The sequence below is a fragment of the Schistocerca americana genome, chromosome 2, assembly GCF_021461395.2.
Source record: "Schistocerca americana isolate TAMUIC-IGC-003095 chromosome 2, iqSchAmer2.1, whole genome shotgun sequence".
In the NCBI taxonomy this organism is placed as follows: Eukaryota; Metazoa; Arthropoda; class Insecta; order Orthoptera; family Acrididae; genus Schistocerca; species Schistocerca americana.
Window position 1 is genome coordinate 1,019,410,675 of NC_060120.1, and position 26,207 is coordinate 1,019,436,881.

The following is a 26,207-nucleotide window of genomic DNA, read 5'->3' on the forward strand; positions in this document are numbered from 1 at the left end:
GATAGGTTGAGGGAGGTGAAGGGTGCTGGGGAATAGGAACCGGCTGTTGGTAAGAAGGCAGCTAACAGGAGGAGGTATTCAGACAGTTGTACTTTGTGTATATGCAATCGATTTGACCAACTGTCAGAGTTGAGTGGAGAGGAGCCTCTTGTAGCTGAAGGTGAAGGAAACATGCAGTAGTCCTCAGCAGTTAGGAGGGCTAAGTCAGTTGCAAAGTCTAATAGAAAGAAGGTCCTGCTGCTGGGCAGTTCACATGGTAGAGGTGTGAGCCAGCAGTTGCAGGAAATGACTACTCAAACTGGTGGCACAAATGTGCATTTCGTGCAACTGTTTCAGTGTCTGCATTTCATACAACTGTTTCAGTGTCGTGATCGGCCTTGTCGTAATGCAGCTGTAAGGTGCGTTAACAGAGGGCTGGAGAAGGCACTGATAGCATGGATGAAATTTCAATAGTGCTAGTTAAGTCTAACAGTAGATCGGGTTTCTTTTGGCATGGCCTGCACCTCAGTAGGTGTGGGAAGGGGAGGCTGGGAAAGCTTATAGGTGACAGTGTAGTGGGTGGTGGTGGTGGTGGTGGTGGGATCACTCATGGAAAAATTCTTGTAGTAGTTGGTGTTAGATCTGCACCTTTTTTTAGATTGAATTCCAGTGATAGGTATACCTGCTTAAAGGAAACCCCTCTAACTAAGGGATCACATTCAGAGGATGTCATGTTTCCAAGTAGAGAAGGAATTAGCATATTTCATCAAAATATAGGAGGTATTAGAGATAAAGTTAGTGAACTGCTTATAGATGTTGACTCTGAAATTATTGGTATATGGAAACACCACTTAAATAATTTGACAATTCAGATATGCTTCCTTTACCAGGATACAGATTAGCTGGGTACCTTGTGGAGTGTGGGAGTGACCATGTACATAAAAATAGTATTCCATTTAAGTCCATACATAGATCACGGCATTGCACTGAACAGGTATTTGAATGTTGTGCAGGGGCAGTTGAATTTAGTGAAACTGAACATCTAATTTTTGTTGGTTATAGGTCTCTTAACTCTTGACTTCAGAGCATTTCTGCTCAGGCTAGAGAGGGTTCTGGATTCACTTTATAGGAAGTACCAGAAATTAGTTATGGGTGGTGTATATGATTGTGCAAGAAAAAGGATGTTGGTAGATCTTCTAAGTTCATATGATCTGATGCAGACTGTGTTTTTCCAACTAGTGTGCAGGGGAACAGTAGCACAGCCATAGACAATATTTTTATTCATTACTAGATGGGCATTCTGTTAGTAAAAGAGTGAATGGCCTTACAGACCATGATGCACAAATTTTAACACTAAAAGGCTTTTTTACTTGAACAAATGTCACATATAATTACAAACTATGTAGGAAATAGAGAGTTTTTTAAACCTCATCAAGGAACAAGAGTGGCATGATGTTTATAGTATCAATAACATAGATGACAAATATAATTCTTTCCTTAGCACATTTTTCATGCTCTTTGAGAGCTGCTTTCCATTAGAACATTCTAAATGGGATACTAGCAGTAAAAGGCAGCCTGGGTGGCTGACTAGTGGGGTAAAGATATCATGTAGAACAAAGCGGGAATTATATCAAAATGTTAGTAGCAGTCACAATTAAGCTACAGTAGCCCATTACAAACAGTATTGTAAGGTGCTTAAAAATGCTATTAGGAAGGCAAAGAGTATGTGGTATGCAAATAGAATAGCTAATTCACATGATAAAATTAAAACCATATGGTCAGTTGTGAAGGAAGTGTCTGGTCAGCAGCACAAGGTTGACGATATAAAGTCAGTAAAAATATTTCTGTAACTGATAAATCAGATATATGTACAGTATAACAGTCATTTTCTGAGCATTGCTGGTGAATTAAATAAAAATTTACTTTCTACAGGGAATCATATAACTCTATTGGCAAATGCCTTTCCAAGATTAACGTCTCAAATACTCCTCTGTGATACAGACAGGGGGGAGGGGGCGGGGAGATTGAGTCAGTAATTAAATCACTGAAGATTGAGGACTCTCGTGGATATGAAGGAGTGCCTTGCAGAATATTAAAGTACTGTGCTGCACATGTTAGCCCTGTACTTAACCATATTTGTAATTTTTCCTTAATGAATGGTCGGTTTCCTAAACATTTAAAATACTCAGTAGTAAAGTCGCTTTATAAAAAGGGAGAAAGGGATGATGTAGACAATTTTAGACCTATTTCTATGCCATTAGTGTTTGCTAAAGTTATTGAAAAGGCTGTGTATGCAAGGATAATTGATCATTTTATAACACATAATTAGCTGTCAAATGTACAGGGATGGGTTAAACAAAAAGTTTCAGATGCTAGGCAAATGTTTTGATTTAACTAAAGCGTTTGATTGTGTTGATCACAAAATATTGCTCCAGAAGTTGGACCATTAAGAAATATGGGGAGTAGCTCACAACTGGGTCACCTCTTACTTTAGCAACAGACAGAAAAAAGCCATTATTCACAGTGTTGAGAATGGCTGTGATGTAGGGTCTGAGTGGGGTATGGTCAAATGGGGGGTGCCCCAGGGATCAATGCTGGAGCCACTACTGTTCCTTATTTATAGAAACGATATGCCCTCTAGTATTACAGGTATCTCTAAAATATTTCTGTTTGCTGATGACACGACCTTGGTAGTAAAGGATGTTGTGTGCAACATTGGGTTGGTTTCAAATAGTGCAGTTCATGACATAAGTTCATGGCTTGTTGAAAATAAACTAATGCTAAATCACAGTAAGACTCAATTTTTACAGTTTCTGACACACAATTCAACAAAACCCAATGTTTTAATTTTACAGAATGGGCATGTGATTAGTGAAACTGAACATTTCAAATTTCTAGGTGTTCAGATAGATAATAAACTGTTGTGGAAAGCCCACGTTCAGGATCTTGTTCAAAGACTTAATGCTGCCATTTTGAAAATTGAAATGGTATCTAAAGTAAGTGATTGTTTGACATGAAACTCAGTCTACTTTGCTTATTTTCATTCACTTATGTTGTTGTTGTTGTGGTCTTCAGTCCTGAGACTGGTTTGATGCAGCTCTCCATACTACTCTATCCTGTGCAAGCTTCTTCATCTCCCAGTACCTACTGCAACCTACATCCTTCTGAATCTGCTTAATGTATTCATCTCTTGGTCTCCCCCTACGATTTTTACCCTCCACGCTGCCCTCCAATACTAAATTGGTGATCCCTTGATGCCTCAGAACATGTCCTACCAACCGATCCCTTCTTCTGGTCAAGTTGTGCCACAAACTTCTCTTCTCCCCAATCCTATTCAATACTTCATTAGTTATGTGATCTACCCATCTAATCTTCAGCATTCTTCTGTAGCACCACATTTCAAAAGCTTCTATTCTCTTCTTGTGCAAACTATTTACCGTCCATGTTTCACTTCCATACATGGCTACACTCCATACAAATACTTTCAGAAATGACTTCCTGACACTTAAATCTATACTCGATGTTAACAAATTTCTCTCCTTCAGAAACGCTTTCCTTGCCATTGCCAGTCTACATTTTATATCCTCTCTACTTCGACCATCATCAGTTATTTTGCTCCCCAAATAGCAAAACTCCTTTACTACTTTAAGTGTCTCATTTCCTAATCTAATACCCTCGACATCACCCAACTTAATTCGACTACATTCCATTATCCTCGTTTTGCTTTTGTTGATGTTCATCTTATATCCTCCCTTCAAGACACCATCCATTCCATTCAACTGCTCTTCCAAGTCCTTTGCTGTCTCTGACAGAATTACAATGTCATCGGCGAACCTCAAAGTTTTTATTTCTTCTCCATGGATTTTAATTCCTGCACCGAATTTTTCTTTTGTTTCCTTCACTGCTTGCTCAATATAAAGATTGAATAACATCGGGGAGAGGCTACAACCCTGTCTCACTCCCTTTCCAACCACGGCTTCCCTTTCATGACCCTTGACTCTTATAACTGCCATCTGGTTTCTGTACAAATTGTAAATAGCCTTTCGCTCCTTGTATTTTACCCCTGCCACCTTTAGAATTTGAAAGAGAGTATTCCAATCAACATTGTCAAAAGCTTTCTCTAAGTCTACAAATGCTAGAAATGTAGGTTTGCCTTTCCTTAATCTATTTTCTAAGATAAGTCATAGGGTCAATATTGCCTCACGTGTTCCAACATTACTGCGGAATCCAAACTGATCTTCGCTGAAGTCTGCTTCTACCAATTTTTCCATTTGTCTGTAAAGAATTCGCGTTAGTACTTTGCATCTGTGACTTATTAAACTGATTGTTCGGTAATTTTCACATCTGTCAGCACCTGCTTTCTTTGGGATTGGAATTATTATATTCTTCTTGAAGTCTGAGGGTATTTCGCCTGTTTCATACATCTTGCTCACCAGATGGTAGAGTTTTGTCAGGACTGGCTCTCCCAAGGTCGCCAGTAGTTCCAATGGGATGTTGTCTACTCCGGGGGCCTTGTTTCGACTCAGGTCTTTCAGTGCTCTGTCAAACTCTTCACGCAGTATCGTATCTCCCATTTCATCTTCATCTACATCCTCTTCCATTTCCATAATATTGTCCTCAAGTACATCGCCCTTGTATAGACCCTCTATATACTCCTTCCACCTTTCTGCTTTCCCTTCTTCGCTTAGAACTGGGTTTCCATCTGAACTTTTGATGTTCATACAAGTGGTTCTCTTATCTCCAAAGGTCTCTTTAATTTTCCTGTAGGCAGTATCTATCTTACCCCTAGTGAGATAAGCCTCTACATCCTTACATTTGTCCTCTAGCCATCCCTGCTTAGCCATTTTGCACTTCCTGTCGATCTCATTTTTGAGACGTTTGTATTCCTTTTTGCCTGCTTCATTTACTGCATTTTTATATTTTCTCCTTTCATCAATTAAATTCAATATTTCTTCTGTTACCCAAGGATTTCTACTAGCCCTCGTCTTTTTACCTACTTGATCCTCTGCTGCCTTCACTACTTCATCCCTCAAAGCTACCCATTCTTCTTCTACTGTATTTCTTTCCCCCATTCCTGTCAATTGTTCCCTTATGCTCTCCCTGAAACTCTGTACAACCTCTGGTTCTTTCAGTTTATCCAGGTTCCATCTCCTTAAATTCCCACCTTTTTGCAGTTTCTTCAGTTTTAATCTACAGCTCATAACCAATAGATTGTGGTCAGAGTCCACATCTGCCCCTGGAAATGTCTTACAATTTAAAACCTGGTTCCTAAATCTCTGTCTTACCATTATATAATCTATCTGATACCTTTTAGTATCTCCAGGGTTGTTCCATGTATACAACCTTCTATCATGATTCTTAAACCAAGTGTTATCTATGATTAAGTTATGCTCTGTGCAAAATTCTACCAGGCGGCTTCCTCTTTCATTTCTTAGCCCCAATCCATATTCACCTACTACGTTTCCTGCTCTCCCTTTTCCTACACTCGAATTCCAGTCGCCCATGACTATTAAATTTTCGTCTCCCTTCACAATCTGAATAATTTCTTTTATGTCATCATACATTTCTTCAATTTCTTCGTCATCTGCAGATCTAGTTGGCATATAAACTTGTACTACTGTAGTAGGTGTGGGCTTCGTATCTATCTTGGCCACAATAATGCGTTCACTATGCTGTTTGTAGTAGCTTACCCGCATTCGTATTTTCCTATTCATTATTAAACCTACTCCTGCATTACCCCTATTTGACTTTGTATTTATAACCCTGTATTCGCCTGACCAGAAGTCTTGTTCCTCCTGCCACCGAACTTCACTAATTCCCACTATATCTAACTTTAACCTATCCATTTCCCTTTTTAAATTTTCTAACCTACCTGCCCGATTAAGGGATCTGACATTCCACGCTCCGATTCGTAGAACGCCAGTTTTCTTTCTCCTGATAACGACATCCTCTTGAGTAGTCCTCGCCCGGAGATCCGAATGGGGGACTATTTTACCTCCGGAATATTTTACCCAAGAGGACGCCATCATCATTTAATCATACATTAAAGCTGCATGCCCTCGGGTAAAATTACGGCCGTAGTTTCCCCTTGCTTTCAGCTGTTCGCAGTACCAGCACAGCAAGGCCATTTTGGTTATTGTTACAAGGCCAGATCAGTCAATCATCCAGACTGTTGCCCTTGCTACTACTGAAAAGGCTGCTGCCCCTGTTCAGGAACCACACGTTTGTCTGGTCTCTCAACAGATACCCCTCCGTTGTGGTTGTACCTATGGTATGGCTATCTGTATCGCTGAGGCACGCAAGCCTCCCCACCAACGGCAAGGTCCATGGTTCATGGTTCATACAACTTATGTTGTATGGTATTATATTGTGGGGAACTCTTCCCATTCTAAAGGATATTTTTGGCTCAGAAACGGGTGGCTTGGGCAATAAGTGGTGTAAGTTTGCAAACCTCTTGTCAACCCCTGTTCATTAGTCTGGGTATTTTGTCGTTGGCCTCTCAATATATATATATTCTTCACTGCTGTTTCTTGTTAGCAATATCAGCTTATTCCCAAGAATAATTCACTCAGTTAATACTTGGCAGAAATCCAACCTGCATTTGTATCGGACTTCCTTAACTCTTGTGCAGAAAGATGTGCAGTATACTGGTGCATCCATTTCAATAAGCTATCACAAGAATTCAAAAATCTTAGCTGTGATCCATGCGCTTTCAAATCGAAACTGAAGAGTTTCCTCCTCGGTCACTCCTTCTATTCTGTTGAGGAATTCCGTGAAAAATTAAGCTGATTCTTATGTTATATTGTTGATTGCATTTACTTAAACTTATGGCTTGACTCTTTTTGGATTCATAAGTATTTTATTTTTATCTGGTATTACTTTTATGTTGCAATTTCAGTAACTGACACGTTCCATGTCCATGGACATTTGCTTCTGTGGAACTTGATGTGTAAATAAATAAACAAATAAATAGTAGAAAGTACACACACAACCATGCAGACATCCAAACACACTCTACTGCAGCTGTGACAACATTGAAAACTCGGTCACTCCTTCTATTCTGTTGAGGAATTCCTTGAAAAATTAAGCTGATTCTTATGTTATATTGTTGATTGCATTTACTTAAACTTATGGCTTGACTCTTTTTGGATTCATAAGTATTTTATTTTTATCTGGTATTACTTTTATGTTGCAATTTCAGTAACTGACACGTTCCATGTCCATGGACATTTGCTTCTGTGGAACTTGATGTGTAAATAAATAAACAAATAAATAGTAGAAAGTACACACACAACCATGCAGACATCCAAACACACTCTACTGCAGCTGTGACAACATTGAAAACTCGGTCACTCCTTCTATTCTGTTGAGGAATTCCTTGAAAAATTAAGCTGATTCTTATGTTATATTGTTGATTGCATTTACTTAAACTTATGGCTTGACTCTTTTTGGATTCATAAGTATTTTATTTTTATCTGGTATTACTTTTATGTTGCAATTTCAGTAACTGACACGTTCCATGTCCATGGACATTTGCTTCTGTGGAACTTGATGTGTAAATAAATAAACAAATAAATAGTAGAAAGTACACACACAACCATGCAGACATCCAAACACACTCTACTGCAGCTGTGACAACATTGAAAACTGATTATTGAGTTATTGAGAGCAGTTACCTGGACTGATGGATGTGTGGGGGGGGGGTTGTAGGGAAGGATGCGTGATGCAACGAGGGGGTATTGATGTAGTGTGAGATGGGAATGGAAAAGACAGATGACTCAGAGACAGGGAGGGAGGAAGGGATGGATGGATGGATACATACATACATACATACAGAGAGAATTTCCATTTGCATAGTTTAGAGAAGCTTGGGCTGGAAGGGAGTGTCCAAATGGCCCACATAATAAAGCAATTGTTGAAGTCATTTGTGTTGTGGTGTGGAGCATGTTTGGCAGCTGAATGGCCAAATTTGCAGTTGGCCACAATTTGGCAGTGGCCACTCATGAGAGTAGACTGCTGGTTATATGTTGGTTGACCAGTTGATTTGGGGCAGGGACAAATAGCTAGGTCATCAGTCCCATTGGATGAGGGAAGGCTGGGGAAGGAAGTAGGCCATGCCATTTCAAAAGAACCATCCCAACATTTGCCTGAAGCGATTTAGGGAAATCACGGAAAGCCTGAATCAGGATGGCCAGACTCAGGTTTGGACTGTCATCTTCTCGAGTGCGAGTCCTCACTGCACCACCTCGCGCTGTTGGTTACATGTCATTTCCACATAGAATGCTGTACAGTAATTACAGCATGGCTGATACATAACACGGCTGCTTTCACATATGGCCCTGCCTTTTATGGGATAGGTATTGCATGTGGCTTCAGTAGGAGATGGTGGGAAGGTATGTGAGACAGGTCTTGCATCTGAGGTGTCCACGAGGGAATTAACCATGGTGTGTAGGACTGGGAGCAGAATTGGAATAGGGATGGATATTCTATAGGGTGGGTGGGTGGCACAACAGTACTTGGGGTGATGTGGGTAGGATTTAGGGTAGGATATACCTCACTTCAGGGTACAATGAGAGGTAGTCGAAGTCCTGGTGAAGAACGTAGGTGAGCTTTTCAAGGCCAGGGTGACACTTGGGGATCTAAGGAGTGTTGGTTGTGGCTGGTTAACAGGTTTACTGATGTCAGTGGAGCAGATAGCATGGAAGACCTGTTTATGGGTATTGGTTATTGGTACAGTTTGACAACTCCTGCTTTCCACTGCAGATATGGCATTCACTGGCAGCAAGACCGTAAGGAAGAGACTTTTTGACATGAAATGGCATTGTGTAGGCACTGTTGGTGGTTGTGTGCTTGATACAAACAGCCCTATTTATAGAGCCACATGAGACATGGGGATCAACATCTAGGAAGTTGGCAAATTGAGATGAGGACCAAGTGAAGTGTATTTAGAAACAGGTGTTGAGGTTATGGAGGAAAGAGCAATGGTTGTCCCCTACCACGGGAACAGATTATAAAAATGTCATCAATGAATCTGAATCAGACAAGGGGTTTTAGGTGTTGGCAGGATAGGAGGGATTCTTCCAGATGACTCATAAATAAGTGGCATAGGATGGTGCCATGTGAGTTCCCATGGCAATACTGTGGATTTGTTTATGGATTTGGACTTAAGAGAAATAATTGTGGCTCACGATGTGGTTGGCCAGAAGGATTAGGAAGGAGGTAGTGGGACTGGTATCAAGAGGATGCTGGAAAAGATAGTGTTCCACGGCCACAAGGACATGGGCATGGGGGATGTTGGTGTACAGGAGGATTGCATCCATAATGACCAACAAGGAGGTAACGGAACAGGACGGGAATTGTGGAGAGATGATGAAGAAAGTGAGAAATGTATCGGACATAGAATGGAAGGTTATGGACAATAGTTTGGAGGTTTTTGGTCAACAAAGGCAGATGTTCATTCCATGGGAGCACTGTAGCCAGCCACAATGGAGTGACCTGTAGGGAGACCTGTGGGGTTGGATTTGAGGAGTTTGGGGAGTAGGTTAAAGGTACGAGTGCAGAGGGTTGCTAATGTGGAGAAGGCGATGGATTCAGATCTCAGGTTTTCGGATGGACATAAGGTCTTGAATTGCCAGAAGTCATGTTGGACTTCTGGGATGTGATCGTGTTTGTAAGGTTTGTATTCAAAGGTGCTGGAAAGTTGATGTAGACTCTCAGCCACATTGTCACCAAGATTGGTCACTGCAGTAGCAGAGCCTTTACCTGCGGGAAGTTTGATAAGGTTTGGACAAGTTTCGAGGTCACGGATTGCTGTGTGTTCCATAGGAGTGTTGATGGACTCACTATGGCGATATTTAGGGAAAAAAGATGAAACCAGGATAAAAGTGAGGAATTCTTGAAAGATTACCAGGGGATAAGTGGGTGGAAGGGGACAAGGATAAGCAGTTGGATAGAGGTTGGAACTGCTTTAAACATGGTTCTGCGTGGGGTTTTGGTTGACTGTTGTTAGCGGTGTGCATGCGAAGAAATGTCTGCACTGAAGGTCCTTTACAAGTCCAACCTGGTTGAACCTAGGTTTTGTGCTAAAGATGAATCCTTTGGACAGTACACAGACTTCTGCAGGCATCAGAGTTTTGGCAGAAGGGTTGACACTAGTGTTAGTGAATGGTGTTCAGTGGCACTGTTTTTCAAGGAGAGTGGATGATGTTTTTGGGGATGTGGATGGCAGAGTGGGTTAACAAGACAAGGTCGGGGAGCTATGAGGCCTCAAAGGGAGAATGGGGTCAGATTATTAAGCTGTTTATTGGCTAGGGGAGTCCCATGTGGCCATAAGACAGGATTAGCTGGGATAGCTTTCTCAGATGGTGCTGGGAATGCTGACCCAACTGTTGAAGGCCAAGAATTTTCACTGCAGTGATAGCATTCAAAAAGTTGTGCTCACAGAGTAAAAGGATTTTGTGAAAGGAGTAGAGAGGCTGAGGCTGTCAAGTATGGTTTGAACTTGGAGTGCTTGATTATGAAGGACTGGATTGGTGAGGATGAGAGACTGATGGAACTGGAAAATGTGAAGGTTCTTGTAGTAGAGTGAGTGACAGCTCGAGACATAAATTTTAACAGTAAGCCCATTAGGTGGCCTACCAGGTGCCAGACAGTATTTCAGAAAGAAGATGTGTGGCTGGAGTTTTGCCAGGAAAAATGAGTTTCTTTTTCTTTCTGTTTTAAATTTAACCACACTGTTATATCATGAAGATTGACAGCAGAAATATTAAGAAATAATTTCTTGGCTAGAAGAATTTGAGAAGTGAACCTGTGCAGTATGTCAGTACTGCAGAGAAACAAAATAAAAAATTCACTAGCTTGACCAGTTACTGGCAGTTCTTATGTCTGTTGAGAGGTACAACAGAGAAATCTTAATATGTAAATGAAGTGATATACATAGGCAATGCTCTTCAAAGGTTTTCAAGGCTACCCAAAAATTTGAAGAAAAATTACAATTAGAGTTAGAAGCAATGCATTGAAAACAATCGAAGTTTGTTTTGTATGTTACTACAGTATCATTCAATCCATCCATGAGTAGAGAGTTCACTGCGCTATACGTTCTATCAAAAGACTGTGGCATTGGGGCTTGCCTCAGCTGTGAAACAGTGTGTTATTTCGCACACTTTTTAGTCCTGGTTTAACAAAACTTGTTTTAGTATTATAAATCATGACTGCATGTGATTAACTGATTATATTATGGCTTGTGAAGAGGGGAACTTGTGTCTTTATTTGGGAATTAGATGAAAAATCATTTTCAGGCTGGACTTATGAAACAAAGTGCATCTATAAAGATAAGTGATTCACACCACACCTAGACATTGGAATAGTTGGTGGGAAACAAAACAGAAAATTTCAATTTTCTTGGTGTAAAAAATATCCTTAGCCTACAGGTTGCTCTGTAACAAATAAATTATATTGTTACACATGTATTTTGCTTAATGGGTCTGGGATTGAAAAAGAATGGACATCAGCTTCTTTAAGAGTATGGGTGACAAAAATTTTGAGAGAAAAAGCAAGAAACACCAGAATTCAAGGATGCACCTTCAGAATCAAGGGAATTTTTAGTTTTTGGGTCATGAACAAATTGAACATTTGATTTCTGAGTGAGCCAAATTTCTAGGTGTAAAACATAATGTGTCTGTGAAACAAGCTAAATTCGTAATCGAGAGATTTATTGAATGTTTGTTTCTTGGGTGAGCAAGAGTTTGCATGCAGGTGACACCTTGATGTAAGTTTCAACAACAAAGGGAATTACTTTGCATTATTGGACCTTCTGTCTAGACAGGAACAGTTTATTCATGATCAATTGCAGAGCACTTCTAGTTTCAACATAATATCAAGCACAGTTTGAAATGAATTAATTGAATCAATTATCGATGTCATTAATGATAACATTGAAGAAGTGTTACAGTCATGTGAATTTGTGGGAGTGCAAGCAGATGAAACCCTAGCAATTTCTTATAAGTCACAAATGGGTGTAATTTTCAGGTTTTATACACAAGATGGTCCCATAGAAAGATTTTTTGGTTTTCATGATGTTTCCAAAGACAAAACTGCTCAGGATTTATCAGAAATTGTACTAAATGCATTTGATGTTTGGGGAGTTACTGACAAAATAGTGAGCCAAACTTTTGATGGAGCCTCAGTAATGGCAGGTAAATATGGAGGTGTGCAAAATGTTGTCAGCAAGCTATATTTTTGCACTGTTATGCTCATAAAATTAATCTAGTGCTGTTACATTGTTCAAGGCATTCCATTTATTTTTTAGCATGTCCTTAAATGGAACACAACTCTTAGAAAATAAATGATTCACATTGCCTCAAACATGTGCTACATGCTGGAATTTTAATTCATAAGCTGCTCAGACAATATATCTTGAATACCATGAGTTGAAAGACATTTTTCAAAAATAATCAGATATGGAGATTGGGATGCAGAGTCATTCAACAGTGCTTCTGGCTTGCACAGCATTCTTAATAAAACTCAATTCCTCTTCCTGGTTTGTCTTTACAAAGAAGTATTTACATATGTTGACCATCTCAATGCACTTCTGCATGTGCAATGTTCATATAAAGAAGACCATCAGTTTGTTAAAGGATATGAGAGCTGAAGAAACTGTGACCTAATGTACTGAAAGCTGTAACCAGAAATTTCACATTTAAGTAAGTGTTAGGTAGCATGACTTCCAGTCCCTTAAGATGTTACCTTATGAGATCTTAGATAACATGGAAATGCATTTTGGAGATCTTCAGAATATTCAGTTTATAGAGTTGCTTGATAAGGATCAGTTTGGAAATTATAAATCAAATTTCCCAACAAGGAAATTGAACCAGCCTTCTCACAACTTAGCCATTCTTCAAGGTCTAAAATATAAATCCATTAATAAGTTTCAGTTTCTCAGAGTACAGAAAGAGACTTTGAGCTGGCACTCATTGAAGTCAGTGAGACAAATAATGTTGTAGCATATATTTATCGCTCCCTAAATGTAAATTTTGAGTCATTCCTAAATAATCTTGAATATGTACTAAACAGGCTCCTCTGGACAAGAAATCAATAGTGATGTGTGGGGACTTCAACGCTGATTTTCATGTAACCAGCAAAAGAAAAGAGCTATTGCTCAACCTCACAGATACTTTCAACATAAAACAGACTAAAACAACCCCAACAAGAATTACAAACACTGCTGCCACTGCCCTGGATCAGATATTTGCGAATGCAGACTGTACTGCAAAATGTATAAGTACTAGGTTTAGTGGTCATGAAGCTCAAGCTGTCACCTCCAAAGCCACTTGCTACCCACCCACAATTACAAAACAACTGTATCAGCAAGAAGTTTCAGTACATGTAATACAGAAACATTCAGTTCCCTATAATTAGGAGAAACGTGGGAGGAAGTTTTTCAAACAACAATTCTCTAGCAACTTCAGTGATTACTTTGAAATTTCATTCCTTCTCAAAACACAAGTAATAATACAGTGAAAAATAGACAGATCATAAAATGAAAGATGTAGAAAACTAAAATGGAATGAAGAAAGGTGTGGTTACTGTGAAGAAATGCTGAGACTGAGAAATGATAGTAAATTAAGGCCAGGTGGGTAGCAAGAACCAAGAACATGTTTGAGTGCTAGTTCCTTTCTTCACTCTGTTTTAGCTTTCTACATCTTTTATTTTCTGACCTGTCTGTTTTTTGTCATCCCCCTCCGACCTCTGTTATGTACAACACAATTAGATTTTCACTCATGCATGATCTTTTAGCAGTAATCTCTGTCTTCCATATTACCCTGTCTTCCATGTTTAAGCTCTCAGGTTTTCAAATCTCATCCGGTGCAGTCCCCAACATGAAGTCTTTCCTTCTCATGCCGTCCAGTATGGCTTCCCTGACCTGCAGTTCTGGGTGATTTTTCTGAAATCTAACCCTTTTCCTAAATCTCTCCAATTCTTTTCCTTCACCCCTCTTCCTTCCTCTTCTGCCTGAAGAAGGATGCACTGGCTCCGAAAGCTTGCATAAGTATAACCTTCTTTTATGAGTGTGTTCTGCCACTGCTTGGTGAGTAGATTTTTTTTATCTATCTAATGTATCAGATTAGCATGATTTATCAATATATCTGAAGTACAAGAAAATATATCACTTGTTAAATTGCAAATGATGTGAAAAGTAAATTCGTGAAATTTGGTGTTGTAGAGAGAACACTTTTTGGATTTAAAGCAGCTATTACAGCTCTGGACTTGTCCATAAGCTCAACATGGAGAAGTACATGGTCAAACTACAGTTGTGTCCAAGGAGGAATAGTTGGCAGTCAGGCATATGACAAGAATGATCATTCAAAGCAAAAAAATCTACTAAACATGGGCTCTAAAATACATGATGTGAGAGCTATGAACACTAGTTTGTCTTTGATACTGTGAAACAAATCTCTTCTACTGCAAGCTCTTTGCTTTCCATATTTCGAGAAGTGGTAGTATGGACCAAAACAGGGAAAAAATGTCCGGCAAACAGGGGCTCTAGAATGCATATGTTAAGAGCTATGTGTGTTTGTTTATCTTCGCTATTGTGATACTTATGTCTTCTCTCTACTGGACAAGTGCTCAGAGTTCTTAAAGTATGCATTCTAGAGCCCATTTTACTACACATTTTTTGTTTCGAGTGATCATTCCTGCCATATCTCTAAATACTGACCATTTCTTCTGGGACACCTGGTATAATACACCCCCCCCCCTCCCCAATCCACCTGTTTGAAGCAACTGCAACACTGCGCCATCCCTGTGGTTTTGTTTCTGTCAGTTTGTCTAGTATTTTGAAATTTAAAAAGAAATATTCAAATTGAAGATAGGTTATGTTTCTTTTTATTTGAAATGTGCATGAAACACATAATTTGAAAGGGTTCTAGACAAGAAATGGAATTATTACAGTTTTCCAACTTATTTATTGGTTCTGAAACTTCTATAGTTTGTTGTTTAAAGTAAATGGGTTAAAGTCACGCGTTTTATTATTGCTTGTTTTCTTTTTAAAATTTATTTACTATTTGTTTCACTCTTTCAGTTCCAGGCTTGCCACCAATTAAGATGGTTGCATGTGGTCAACACCATACCATAGCTTTGTCAGTGTGTGGGAAAATTTTTGTATGGGGAGACAACAAGTTTGGACAACTGGGATTTGATCCTTTACTACATCACAATTTTGCCTATCCTATACAGCTTGATTGTTCTGGACGTGAAAGTCTTCCACAAGAATGCTTACTTTCATGTGGATGGACACACACAGTCTTAAGAACAGGTACAATGACTTAGGGTCTTTATGGTATGCCGTTGTGGCAGTTACAAAGATTTAGAAACTTGATAAAAGATTAGTGTGTCTCAAAGAGCTTATGTGCATATTGCATTTCTTTTGAAATATGCTTTTACTCACTTTTCACCTTTGCACGAGATTTGCTGAAACCGTGGTGTTATGTTATTCTTCAGTTAATTTCAGACTGATCATTTGCTTTATTTTATATCTTAATATTGGGTCCATTAAAAATTATAATTTGTACATACTCATATCCTCTCACTATTATCTACAACCATTCAGGAAACTGTGACCCTAACACAAAACAAGCTCACCTTTGTCGTCCTGGAAATTTGAAAAAGTTCTTAGCATTGTGACTCACCATGAAGAGCAAGATTAAGAATTAAAAAGAAACAGCACACTTTTTGTCATAAAAGTGCATTTTATTGCTGCTTTTTGAGCAAAGTGACAGATTCATGTTTGGCATATGTCCCATTTGCCTTACATCTTTATTAGAGAGGCGTTTCTGTTGAGGCACAAATTCAGATTTTGGTGGATTCCTACTTACAAGCCCGCATCTCGTGGTCGTGCGGTAGCGTTCTCGCTTCCCACGCCCGGGTTCCCGGGTTCGATTCCCGGCGGGGTCAGGGATTTTCTCTGCCTCGTGATGGCTGGGTGTTGTGTGATGTCCTTAGGTTAGTTAGGTTTAAGTAGTTCTAAGTTCTAGGGGACTGATGACCATAGATGTTAAGTCCCATAGTGCTCAGAGCCATTTGAACCTACTTACAAATTAAGATCTATATTTTCCATGGTTCTCAAACATCACTTCAAGCAGATGCCATAATTGTTCCCCTGAAAAGGACGTACAGTTGCCTGTGTAACCTTCCTTGTGTTACATCCATAACAAGAGATTTATTGTATTAACATGCACAATTTTCCTCAGTTCCATTTGCCCTTGAGCACTGGTCTTGTTTTGTGCTCTTGACATCTATTCTGTTTCTTACCATTATTATCTTCCCTTTTTTTCTATTTCCCCTTTTTCAAAGTCACATTTGTTATGATGTTAATTGTCATAATTTAAAATTATTATTTATTTATATATTCAGATTCAGTGATATACTATGTGAAGAAGATCTGTGTCTTATGGTGTAGCATTTAAGATAGGGCAATTACAATGAGAAAGCAGAAGATAAAAGATGATTAAGAATGAGGTTTTAGTGGTTTTGGGAGGAGAAGTGGTAGCATAGAGTTCCTGGTCACTGGACTTTGTGCTGATGTCCTGGATTAAATTCAAAATCTCTTCACAGTGTCTCAAGGAGTGAAGACATGTGACATAGTTGAACCTAGAAGGTCCCTTTGGTGCTATTTTAGAGGAGTATACCATGTGACACCACTGAGTTTCACACTCTCCCCTGTCATTCGTCACTGTAATCACCACCATCACCATCACCAAACCAGGCAATAAACTAGACACACACCCATGTACATCTACACTACGCAAACCACCTTTCCATGCACAGTCACCTTCAACGAAACAGTCACATTTAGGGCACAACACTCAAACTTTGCACAGAAAAGTGTTCATTGGATGCAAATAAAGAAAGCTTTTGTGATTTAGGTCACTGTATCCAACTCAGCTATACTATATGTTATTTAATTAATTAGAAACTAAAAACGTAGCCATTCATTCATAAATAACAAAATAAAGATATGCATAATTTAGAAACCAAATGAAAGACAGATAATTAATATTCAGCAGAAGGCAAAAGATAGAATAGTGACAGCTATATTTCATGCTCAAAAAACTGTGAAAATATCAGATCAGAAATTGACAAAGAGAGATTAATGTCACAAGAATATTTCTTTTCTTATAATTAACAACAGATGTTTCTGATTTGATGTTATGTTTTAATCTAATATTCACTGTTTCTGGTTTGAAAATTCAAAGAATAATGTAATTAGTATATTCGCTTTTTCATAAGTATGCATATAAATTAATTTGTTGTCATTTTTTATTTGCAACTTAAATGAAAAGCTGCACACGTTGGAACAACAGGCTGAACACAACAACACTTATAAGCTCAATTACTTTGTCAAAATAACAAGAAACTTGCATGCTCACTATTTTTCAGCTGCTGTGTACTATTTTGAAGTTTTTAACAATGTGATGACAGTGGAAGAACTAAAGGTAACCAGACACAGTATAAATGAAATGGTGAGAGAAACACTCATAGAAGGATGGAAACGGAGGGGTGTAGGGAATGTAGGATGACAACAAGAGAACTGGATAGGAATATGGTACCAGCAATGAGCCCACTGACAAGCAGATGGTCCCTACTGGTCATCACCGATTTATTTTAAATTGATGGTATATGCAGGGCTTGGCCATAAATGAAAGTGACAGAAGTGGAAGCATCTGCGGCTTGTGGGTAGTGCTTGTGCCTCTGGATCATGGAGTCCCAGGTTCAATTCCCGGCCGGGTCAGGGATTTCCTCTGCCTGAGGACTGAGTGTATGTGCTGTCCTCTTCATTTCATTATCATTTGGCGAGATTGGACAGTGAAACGAATAGGAATTTCTGAGGGCACTGATAACATAAAAAATGTTCCACTGCATATCAACAGAAATAATTGCCAATATTTGACGAAATGGTGTGTTACACATGGTTTGCTGCCAAACTGTGCAATGACAGAGAACCTTTTATAAATATAAAGCAAGTTGGTTTTTCTATAGAAACTTTAAAACAACCATGAAGTCGTAAAAAAAAATGCAGTGTTTGCAATGGGTACAAGATGCTAAGAAAATTACTACTTCCCCTTTCATTACTATGAATAACATCCCAAGTGTAAATCATCAATTATAGAATAATAAAAGCCTGGAAATTTATTTGCAATCACAAATTTTCCTCTCCCTTTCCTTTTCATGCCTTTTATGAAAATGTTAATCAATACAATATATTGAGTATTACTTTGGTTTATTTTCAGAGTACATAAAGTAAAAATTGGAGATAAAAAATAATTTCTGCATTGGGAGTCGAACCCACGACCATCGGATTATTGTTCTGTACTCTTCCAAGTGTGCCAATCACTGCCTGGAAACTCTGTGAAGAGGAACAGCTCGTGCCTTGCCTGGCACACACCAAAAATGCTATTTTTTCCAAGCATTTTGTCATCTGGAGTCCCCATTTCCATCACTTTCATTTTTGGTCAAGCCCTTCATGTCATACATTTAGATGAAATCGATGATGATGTGTAGGCACAGTTCTCTTGTGTTTGACTTCGACATCCTAGTAGCCAAAGTAAAATATTATGGCATAAATAACACAGAGTTAGAAATAATCGACTCTTATCTACATAACAGGAGAAAATTTGTGTCAATTTAAAACAGACACTCTTCTATGAATAATGTCACATCTGGTGTATCTCAGGGCTCTGTCCTTGGTCCTTTCTTCTTCATTGTTGCAATTAATGATTTGCCACCTTATGTTGGGTCTGAGTCAGTTAACAGCTATGCGGATGATACAACCTTAATCAGCACAGATCGAGATTTATCAAAGCTACACCAGAAATCACAGGACACTCTCATCTTAACACTAAATTGGTTCTCTGCTAACAAACTTCTGTGTAATCCAGAGAATACTCAGCATCTGTAGTTGGGACTGGCTAAGGTTGTAGAATCAAAATCCGTAAAACTGCTTGGAATACACACTGATTCCAAACTGAAGTGACAACCCCATATCAACCAGATCTGCAAAAAGTTATCGAGGGTGTCCTATTTTATCTGGAAACTGTCTGATCTAGTGAGTAACGAATATCTCAGAACAGATCAGTTTGGACTTTTTCAGTCTCATATATCTTATGGGCTGTTACTATGGGGCCACTCATGTCATGTCAGTGATGTACTACTGATGCAGAAAAAGGTGCTATGAATAATGTGCAAGGTTGGTCCCTTATTCATCAAAATGGAAATAATGACAGTAATAAATCTTTATATTTATGCATCACTGATATATGCTAGAAAGAACAGAACAAAATTTAACACCAGAGAGAACAAACACTTACATGACACCAGAAATAAAGAGAGTATTGACATTCCTAGACATAGGCTGACAAAACCAGGCAACTATCACAAAGTGAACTGTTTGAAATTATTTAACAAATTAGCACATACTGCACTCAATACACCTTTCAATAATTTTAAAAGTAAACTGCACAAATGGTTAATAGACAATCCATACATCTTACATAATTCTTGGATACTTGTAACACAGAAATTGAATTTTAAGTCTATTATTGCAATACTGTACAATTGATTAATGTAGTATAAATAATTTGTACTTGTAACATAAACACTAACTAATGTAGTAACTTCTTATGTATCTTGACATAATTGTAATGCTTATTTCACTCCATGTGGTCAACGGCTTTTCCACAACCTGAGCCATCTGGATTCCACCCAATTACAGCTTTTCTGAATTGTGTAGCTAAGAATTTTCCTCGCAACCCATTCTTCGATCATGCAATCCTCCTGGCCACAATATCCACTCCTCCAGCCCTTTTGCCCATTTCACTGTAGTCCTGTCTGTCTACCTTTTAATCTAAACCCACCCTGTTTGTTCAATGCTCTCCTCTTACTCTGTTCTATCTTGAGACTCCTCGTCTCCTTCCAATCCAACTCCTGTACTTCATTATGGGCCACACACAACTTTTACTTGGTGTGGCAGGATGAGTTTACCAGTGCCACATTTATATTCCATTCCCTTGCAGCCTCTGCATAGCCTAGTTGGGACACAGTGCCAGGACAGTGTAGTGGTGTGTGTGTGTGTGTGTGTGTGTGTGTGTGTGTGTGTGTGTGTGAGAGAGAGAGAGAGAGAGAGAGAGAGAGAGAGAGAGACTTAATTGTATGCCAGGGCTCACCTTTACTCTTTCAACTTTTTGTATTCTGCCCAATAACCTAGCAGTATAACGGCCCGAGATGATGAGAGGAAAAGCACTGATGTGAAGGATAATGTGAGTATAGAGAGTGGCAAATGAGGCACAAATAAGGAAGTACAATAAGGAAGTAAGATTAGGGTTTAAAGCCTCCTTCATATCAAGTGGAGACATCACTGGAGAAAAACAGAGAGGAGAGAAAATGTGAAAAAAGTCCATTAGTAGAATGTCCAAGTTAGGATGACATGAAAGAGAGAAAGGATGAAGCTAGACCACTGGAAATGAACGTGAGATATGCCCAAGGTAAAACAAATAAAGTGAACAGTAGAAGAAGGAATGAAATAAAGGAATGCAACAGCTGACAGTATATGGAAGTTAGAAAAGAGGATGCTGGGTAGCATAGTAAAATGGAGTAAGAAAAGATTTGTATCTGGAACAGCAACTAGCCAGAAGTATGGTTAAAAAAGGTTAATTTGAATTCAAATAAAACTTTTTAAACCATACTTGTGGCTGATTATTGTCTAAATTACAAATCTTATAGTATGTGAAACAAATACTAACAAAGAGATAGAGGGACTGGCCAGTACTTACCTCAGCTCAGTACAGCTGATAGATACACAAAACAGAACAGAAAATTTGCATTCCTTGCTCAGAGGGAAGCCAAAGATATTCTATTGTAAGTACTGTGCCAGTTTCAAACCAAAGAGGATGCATACAGAAGTAAAGAGATATATAGTATAAAGATAAACACAACTATGTAGGATGAAATGATGCGTGAATGGCTAAAGAGGAAAGGGGAAAAGGAGAAGACTGAAGAGTAAATGGGAGTGAGGTTGGTTAACATAGGTTCGGTCCAGGGGGATGGCGGGATGAATGAATGTGTTGGAGTGCAAGTTCCCATCTCCACAGTTCCGAGGGACTGGTGTTGGGCGGGAGAGGCCAAATGGCATGTACAATGTAGCAGGTTCCTAGGTCCCTAGAATTATGCTGGAGGGCATGCTCTGCTACTGGGTACTGGACATCTCCTAGGCGGACAGTTCGTCTGTGCCCGTTCATGTACTCAGCCAGTTTAGTTGTCATCATATCGATCTAGGAACACAAATTTTCTGTTCTGCTTTGTGTATCTATCGGCTGTACTGAGCTGAGGTAATTACTGGCCAGCCCCTCTATCTCTTTGTTAGTATTTGTTTCACATCTTTATATGAGATTTTCCATTAATCATTTAAATCTTATAGTATAACAGTTATGATTCTCAAAATGTCAATTGTCGACAAAATAGCAGTAAGAGAAGGGTTGGTAAATAAATAAAATAAAATTAAGAAGTTCAAGTATCATCAAACTAAGCACATCAGCAATCATCCATGATGAGTGCTGCATAAAGCGATCCGTAACAGACTCAAGTCTATTAAAAATAAATAAGCAAAATAAGGAAGTTGCAGAGGTGATAAGTCGGGTATAGGTGTGTAAGGAAAATAAGGCAATGATTAGATTAGATTCAGTTTTTGTTCCCCACCAAAAAATGAGATGATTCTCATGGGTGTGGAACGTACCAGAAAGTATGACATAAAAACACAAAACATTTGAATATAATACTTACCCTGATCATTTGTCAGGAAACTGTCGAAATAGATGAATACAATGTGGTAAACTGGAACAGCTAATATTTACAGAATTAACACGCTGTCAGAATTAAACTTATTACACACAAAATACCTAATCTTGACTGTTATGACCAAGTGCTGTCAGAACTGAAATCTAACAGACATTTTTATTTAAACTGGCTTAACAGTCTCTTTTAAGGTATTCATCTATAGAGTAGAAGGAGTTGCCTATCAAAAAGTCTTTCAAACTCTGTTTAAACTGTGCTTTGTCTGAAACCAAGTTTTTAATGGTTGCAGGCAATTTATTGAAAATGTTTGTTCCTGAATGTTGAATGTTTAGAGAAAAGGGGAAATCAGTGTCTCAGGGAACCCACACAAGTGGACAGTGTCTGGTGCAAGTTGCCATGTTAATTAAAGTCTTTCCTGGGGAAAAAATAAATTCCTAACCTATGGAGCCACTCAGCTCTGTCTAAATTCATATTTATTTTAAGTAATGGGTTGTTTACAGTTTCTGGACTAGTATATTTCGTAACATATATTTTGTTAATAGCTTGCATACAGTTGTATTACTATCAGTGAATTATCTTGTTTCCATTTGCCAGGTACTCTGAGTTAAAAAATTAACTTTGAGTCCACCTATTTAGAATAAAACATTGCCTTCCACATTCCTACCCTCTGATACTCTCTTTCCAAACAATGGAAAATCAAGGATGGAATATAATAATATTATGAAAGAAAAGTCGCTACTCACCATATAGCAGAGATACTGAATCGCAGATAGGCACAACAAAAAGACTGTCACAATATAAGCTTTCGGCCATCAAGGCCTTTGTCGAAAATAGATGACAGACACACAAACAATTGTGCTTGTGTTAGTGTGTCTGTTGCCTATTTTTCACAAAGGCCTTGGTGGCCAAAAGCTTATATTGTAGCAGTCTTTTTGTGGTACCTATCTGTGATTCAGCATCTCCGCTGTATGGTGAGCAGCAACTTTCTTTTCATAAAATAGATACTCTCTTTTCTGTTGTCAAAATATTTTTAAGAATATTTTTCAGTTCTGGCAAATGAATTACCATCACTTTTTTTCCATCAGTTTTTCATCATCTCTCATTTTTTTTTTATGACAGGATTTTTATCGTGGTTACAGTCTACTCTGTCTTAGCACCAAATGCTGAATAATAATAAATTTTTCTTCTTGTATGTGCCACTGAATTTTATATGCTGATTTACTGTTTTATTTGCAAGAACAGAAGAGGGAAAGATAGTTAACTGGGGAAGAAATAATTATGGACAGCTGGGCTGTGCTGAGAAACAAAGACTTGAAAGCTGGAAGCCAACATTTCTGAATGATGTTCCCAGTACAAAACAGATTGCAGTTGGATCCGAACATAATGTGGCTTTGTCTGGTAAGTTTTGGCACATCTTTTTGCTGCTGCTGCATGGCTACAACCATTCACATAATTCCACTTTAAAAGTTTCAGGCAGTTCAGCAGTATTATGAGACTGAAATGTTACCTCTTTTCAGAAACGTTTGACACAAAGAACTATTTTGTATGCTATAATACACTAAAAGTCTCTCAGTCTGACTCCGATAAGGCTGGTGTCTGAGGAATACTATAAGTAATCTCATTATCCACTTTAAATATTATTTTTTCTGCTCATTTTTGCTGACTGAATACTTGCTTTACAGCATAGAGTGGAAGTATGCGAAAAAACCTTCTGATCAAAGCTAGGCCATCAGTTGTGACTCATGTATGTGGATGAAATTTTGGGCTTATATATGTGGATGAAATTTAGCACAGGTCTTTGCCACTGTCAAAAATCAACATTTGCTTTGTTTTTCAGTTCAATTCCTTATAATTTCTGGAACAATTTTATATAGAAATTTTCTGTCCTACAAGTTCTAATGATTACAACCACTCGACAAGCCAGTTTGATGAATGTATTCTTTGGATTTGTGGACTCAAGTTCAAGCTCCCATTTGGGTTTTGATGAAACTTTAAAGTATCTTTTCCGCAAACTGATCACGTTTATATATTCATTTGATCTGGAATAATTAGTGAATATTAATAAAATTAAAATTTTAATTTCAGTAAGAGTTATTTCATATCATGATAAAAGTACATCTACATATAAGTTTAAACCTAAATTGTGTTGTTTTGTGACTTGAAACTAATTTTTATACATACATTTTGTGCTTCACAGGCGTTATAGTATAACAGAGAACGACTGATCAAAGAAATCTGTTCTTTTCTTTCAGAATATCTCTTTGAACAGGTTATTAAGTAACGTAGTCAACACTAATGTATTTTGAAACTCACCATCTATTAACAAAATGTGTTACACAGCATTAGTATGTGCCTGTCTTTATGTCTGCTCAGCTTAACTTCCACCAGGAGAAGACAAATTATGTCTGCATTTTTCATTTATTTTAAGGCAACTGAAGATGAGATGGCAGCAGAGATAAAATGACTCAAGTGAGCACCTAATAAATAGTAAGCAAAACATGCTAAGACAAATTAAGATGTAAACACTACATAAAGCCATGAAACAAAACAGAAAGAGTTATGTCACAGCGAGCAGAGGTGCGATATATTAGTGTTCAAGTTGAACTTGTGATAAAAATAGCAGAAACACAGTAATTTGTTGCACCACGTTCAGTAAATGAATGAAACTACCTCCACCCCCTTTCCATTGGCAGTTGTTCCACAGGAACAAACAGAAAGACCTTAATGAAACTGCAAACTCACTTTTCTGTTATCTAATTTGACACAAATCAAGCAAACAAGTTACTATTTTGAAAATCTGATGTAAACAATTGTTAATGTAATTTTACATTCTGGTGATGTTATTTTACATTAGGAAAATAGTAGTTTTGTAAAATAGAGTTGTGGCCATGAACCTGAGACCAGAAATCCACATTTAAGATTTCTTTACCAATTTCCACCAAATTGGTTCAACTGATAATCTTCAATAGAATTTATTTGTCAGTGACAAAAATTTGTACAAAATTTCGTCCACATATAGGACCCACAATTGCTAGGCTCCACTGATCAGTGTCAAACATACCAAATGGAGTTTCTTGAACAGTTTATCCTTGTTAGATCTAGCTTAGCTTGTTATCCAGCTTGGTCTCAAAAAATTAATATATGGCATTCCATTAATATAAAGATATGACTATTAATATCCCCCCTCCCCTTTCCTCTCCTCTCCACAAACACAGACAGATACTTAACTAAAGAAAACATGGTTATATTTACATATTTTACTATAGGAAAAAATACAAATTCAGATTTGGGAACTTGCATAACAGAAAGTGGGTCCCATGAACAAATGAAGCGAAAACTGTGGACAATAAAATGTGACACATGACAAGGTGTATTGCTATTGACATTGTACTCTTTCCTTCAAGTACAGATAAACTACAACAATCAGTGCAAGTTTTAAAGTAGGTCTGAACATCAACTATAGAAACATGAAAACAGTACAATCAACATATCAAAAAGAAAGTAGTACAAGTTGACGGTAAACTCATAGAAGAGTTGTATATAGGACTTCAAAAATTACGACTTAATGGACTGGAAAATAAAAAAAAAAAAGGCCTGGAGTGTCCAGTATTGCATGCTATTCTGTAGGTAGTGACTGCAGTGGTACACACTGAGAGAATGTTGTGGAGTATGGTGCCATGAATGAACATATTGGATGACACATTATATAACAATTTTTTGACCAAAGAATGGGTGCTGTTGTTCGAAATGTTATCAACTTTTTAAGACATGATATCAGTATAATTTGTGGGAAGCACAAGCAATGGACAGTGAGTGAATAGTCTTCATTATTCTTTCGCTGACCGCCTGAGTTGTGTTGTCCTGTTTATTCTTCGCTTGAATGTTTTTGACAGTTCTCTGTTTGTCTGTTGTTAAGTGGTAATTTTCATGTAGTTATTACTGACACATTTGAAATTATATTAAAATATTATGTGCTGTATTTTTGCCAATTCTTGTGTGACATTCACTCTGTTCTTTTACATATGGAACAGACAAAAAGAAAATAGCAAATAAATAGCTATTGGTTGGTATTCTGGGGAGTTCTGTACAGCATGAGCAATACCTACAAAATTGTGACTCCAAAAGCACAAAAGGGAACAACAAATTCAAGGATGGCGCAGTGTGACTTTGTGTTAAGAGTCTGTCCAAGACCGGATGTAAGAACAACTTTCACACTTGCAAGATGAGCTAGAGAGAGACAGATCAGGGAGCTGCAAATGCGAAACATGTTGCGCAATGACAGGAAGTTGCGTTGACTAGCAGTATATACGGCAGATGAAGGAACAACAGCATCTAACATGGCTGACAATTGACAATGAAAACACAAGTGCTAAAGTTCCTACCAG

At 38.1% G+C, this 26,207-nt stretch overlaps 1 protein-coding gene across 4 annotated transcripts in view; it reads left to right on the forward strand.

Moving 5' to 3' along the window:
* LOC124596384 (secretion-regulating guanine nucleotide exchange factor) overlaps positions 1-26,207 on the forward strand; it is a 98,975-nt gene that overhangs the window by 36,481 nt on the left and 36,287 nt on the right. For 3 of the 4 annotated variants that reach the window (XR_006978294.1, XM_047135505.1, XM_047135504.1), the window contains exons 4-5: positions 15,059-15,292; positions 23,065-23,220. Coding sequence is in view for 3 of the 4 variants with exons in the window: in XM_047135505.1 (XP_046991461.1) it covers positions 15,059-15,292; positions 23,065-23,220 (390 nt within the window). In the remaining variant the exon portion in view is untranslated. The remainder of the gene's footprint in view (positions 1-15,058; positions 15,293-23,064; positions 23,221-26,207) is intronic. The other variant, XM_047135506.1, reaches the window with a different exon arrangement.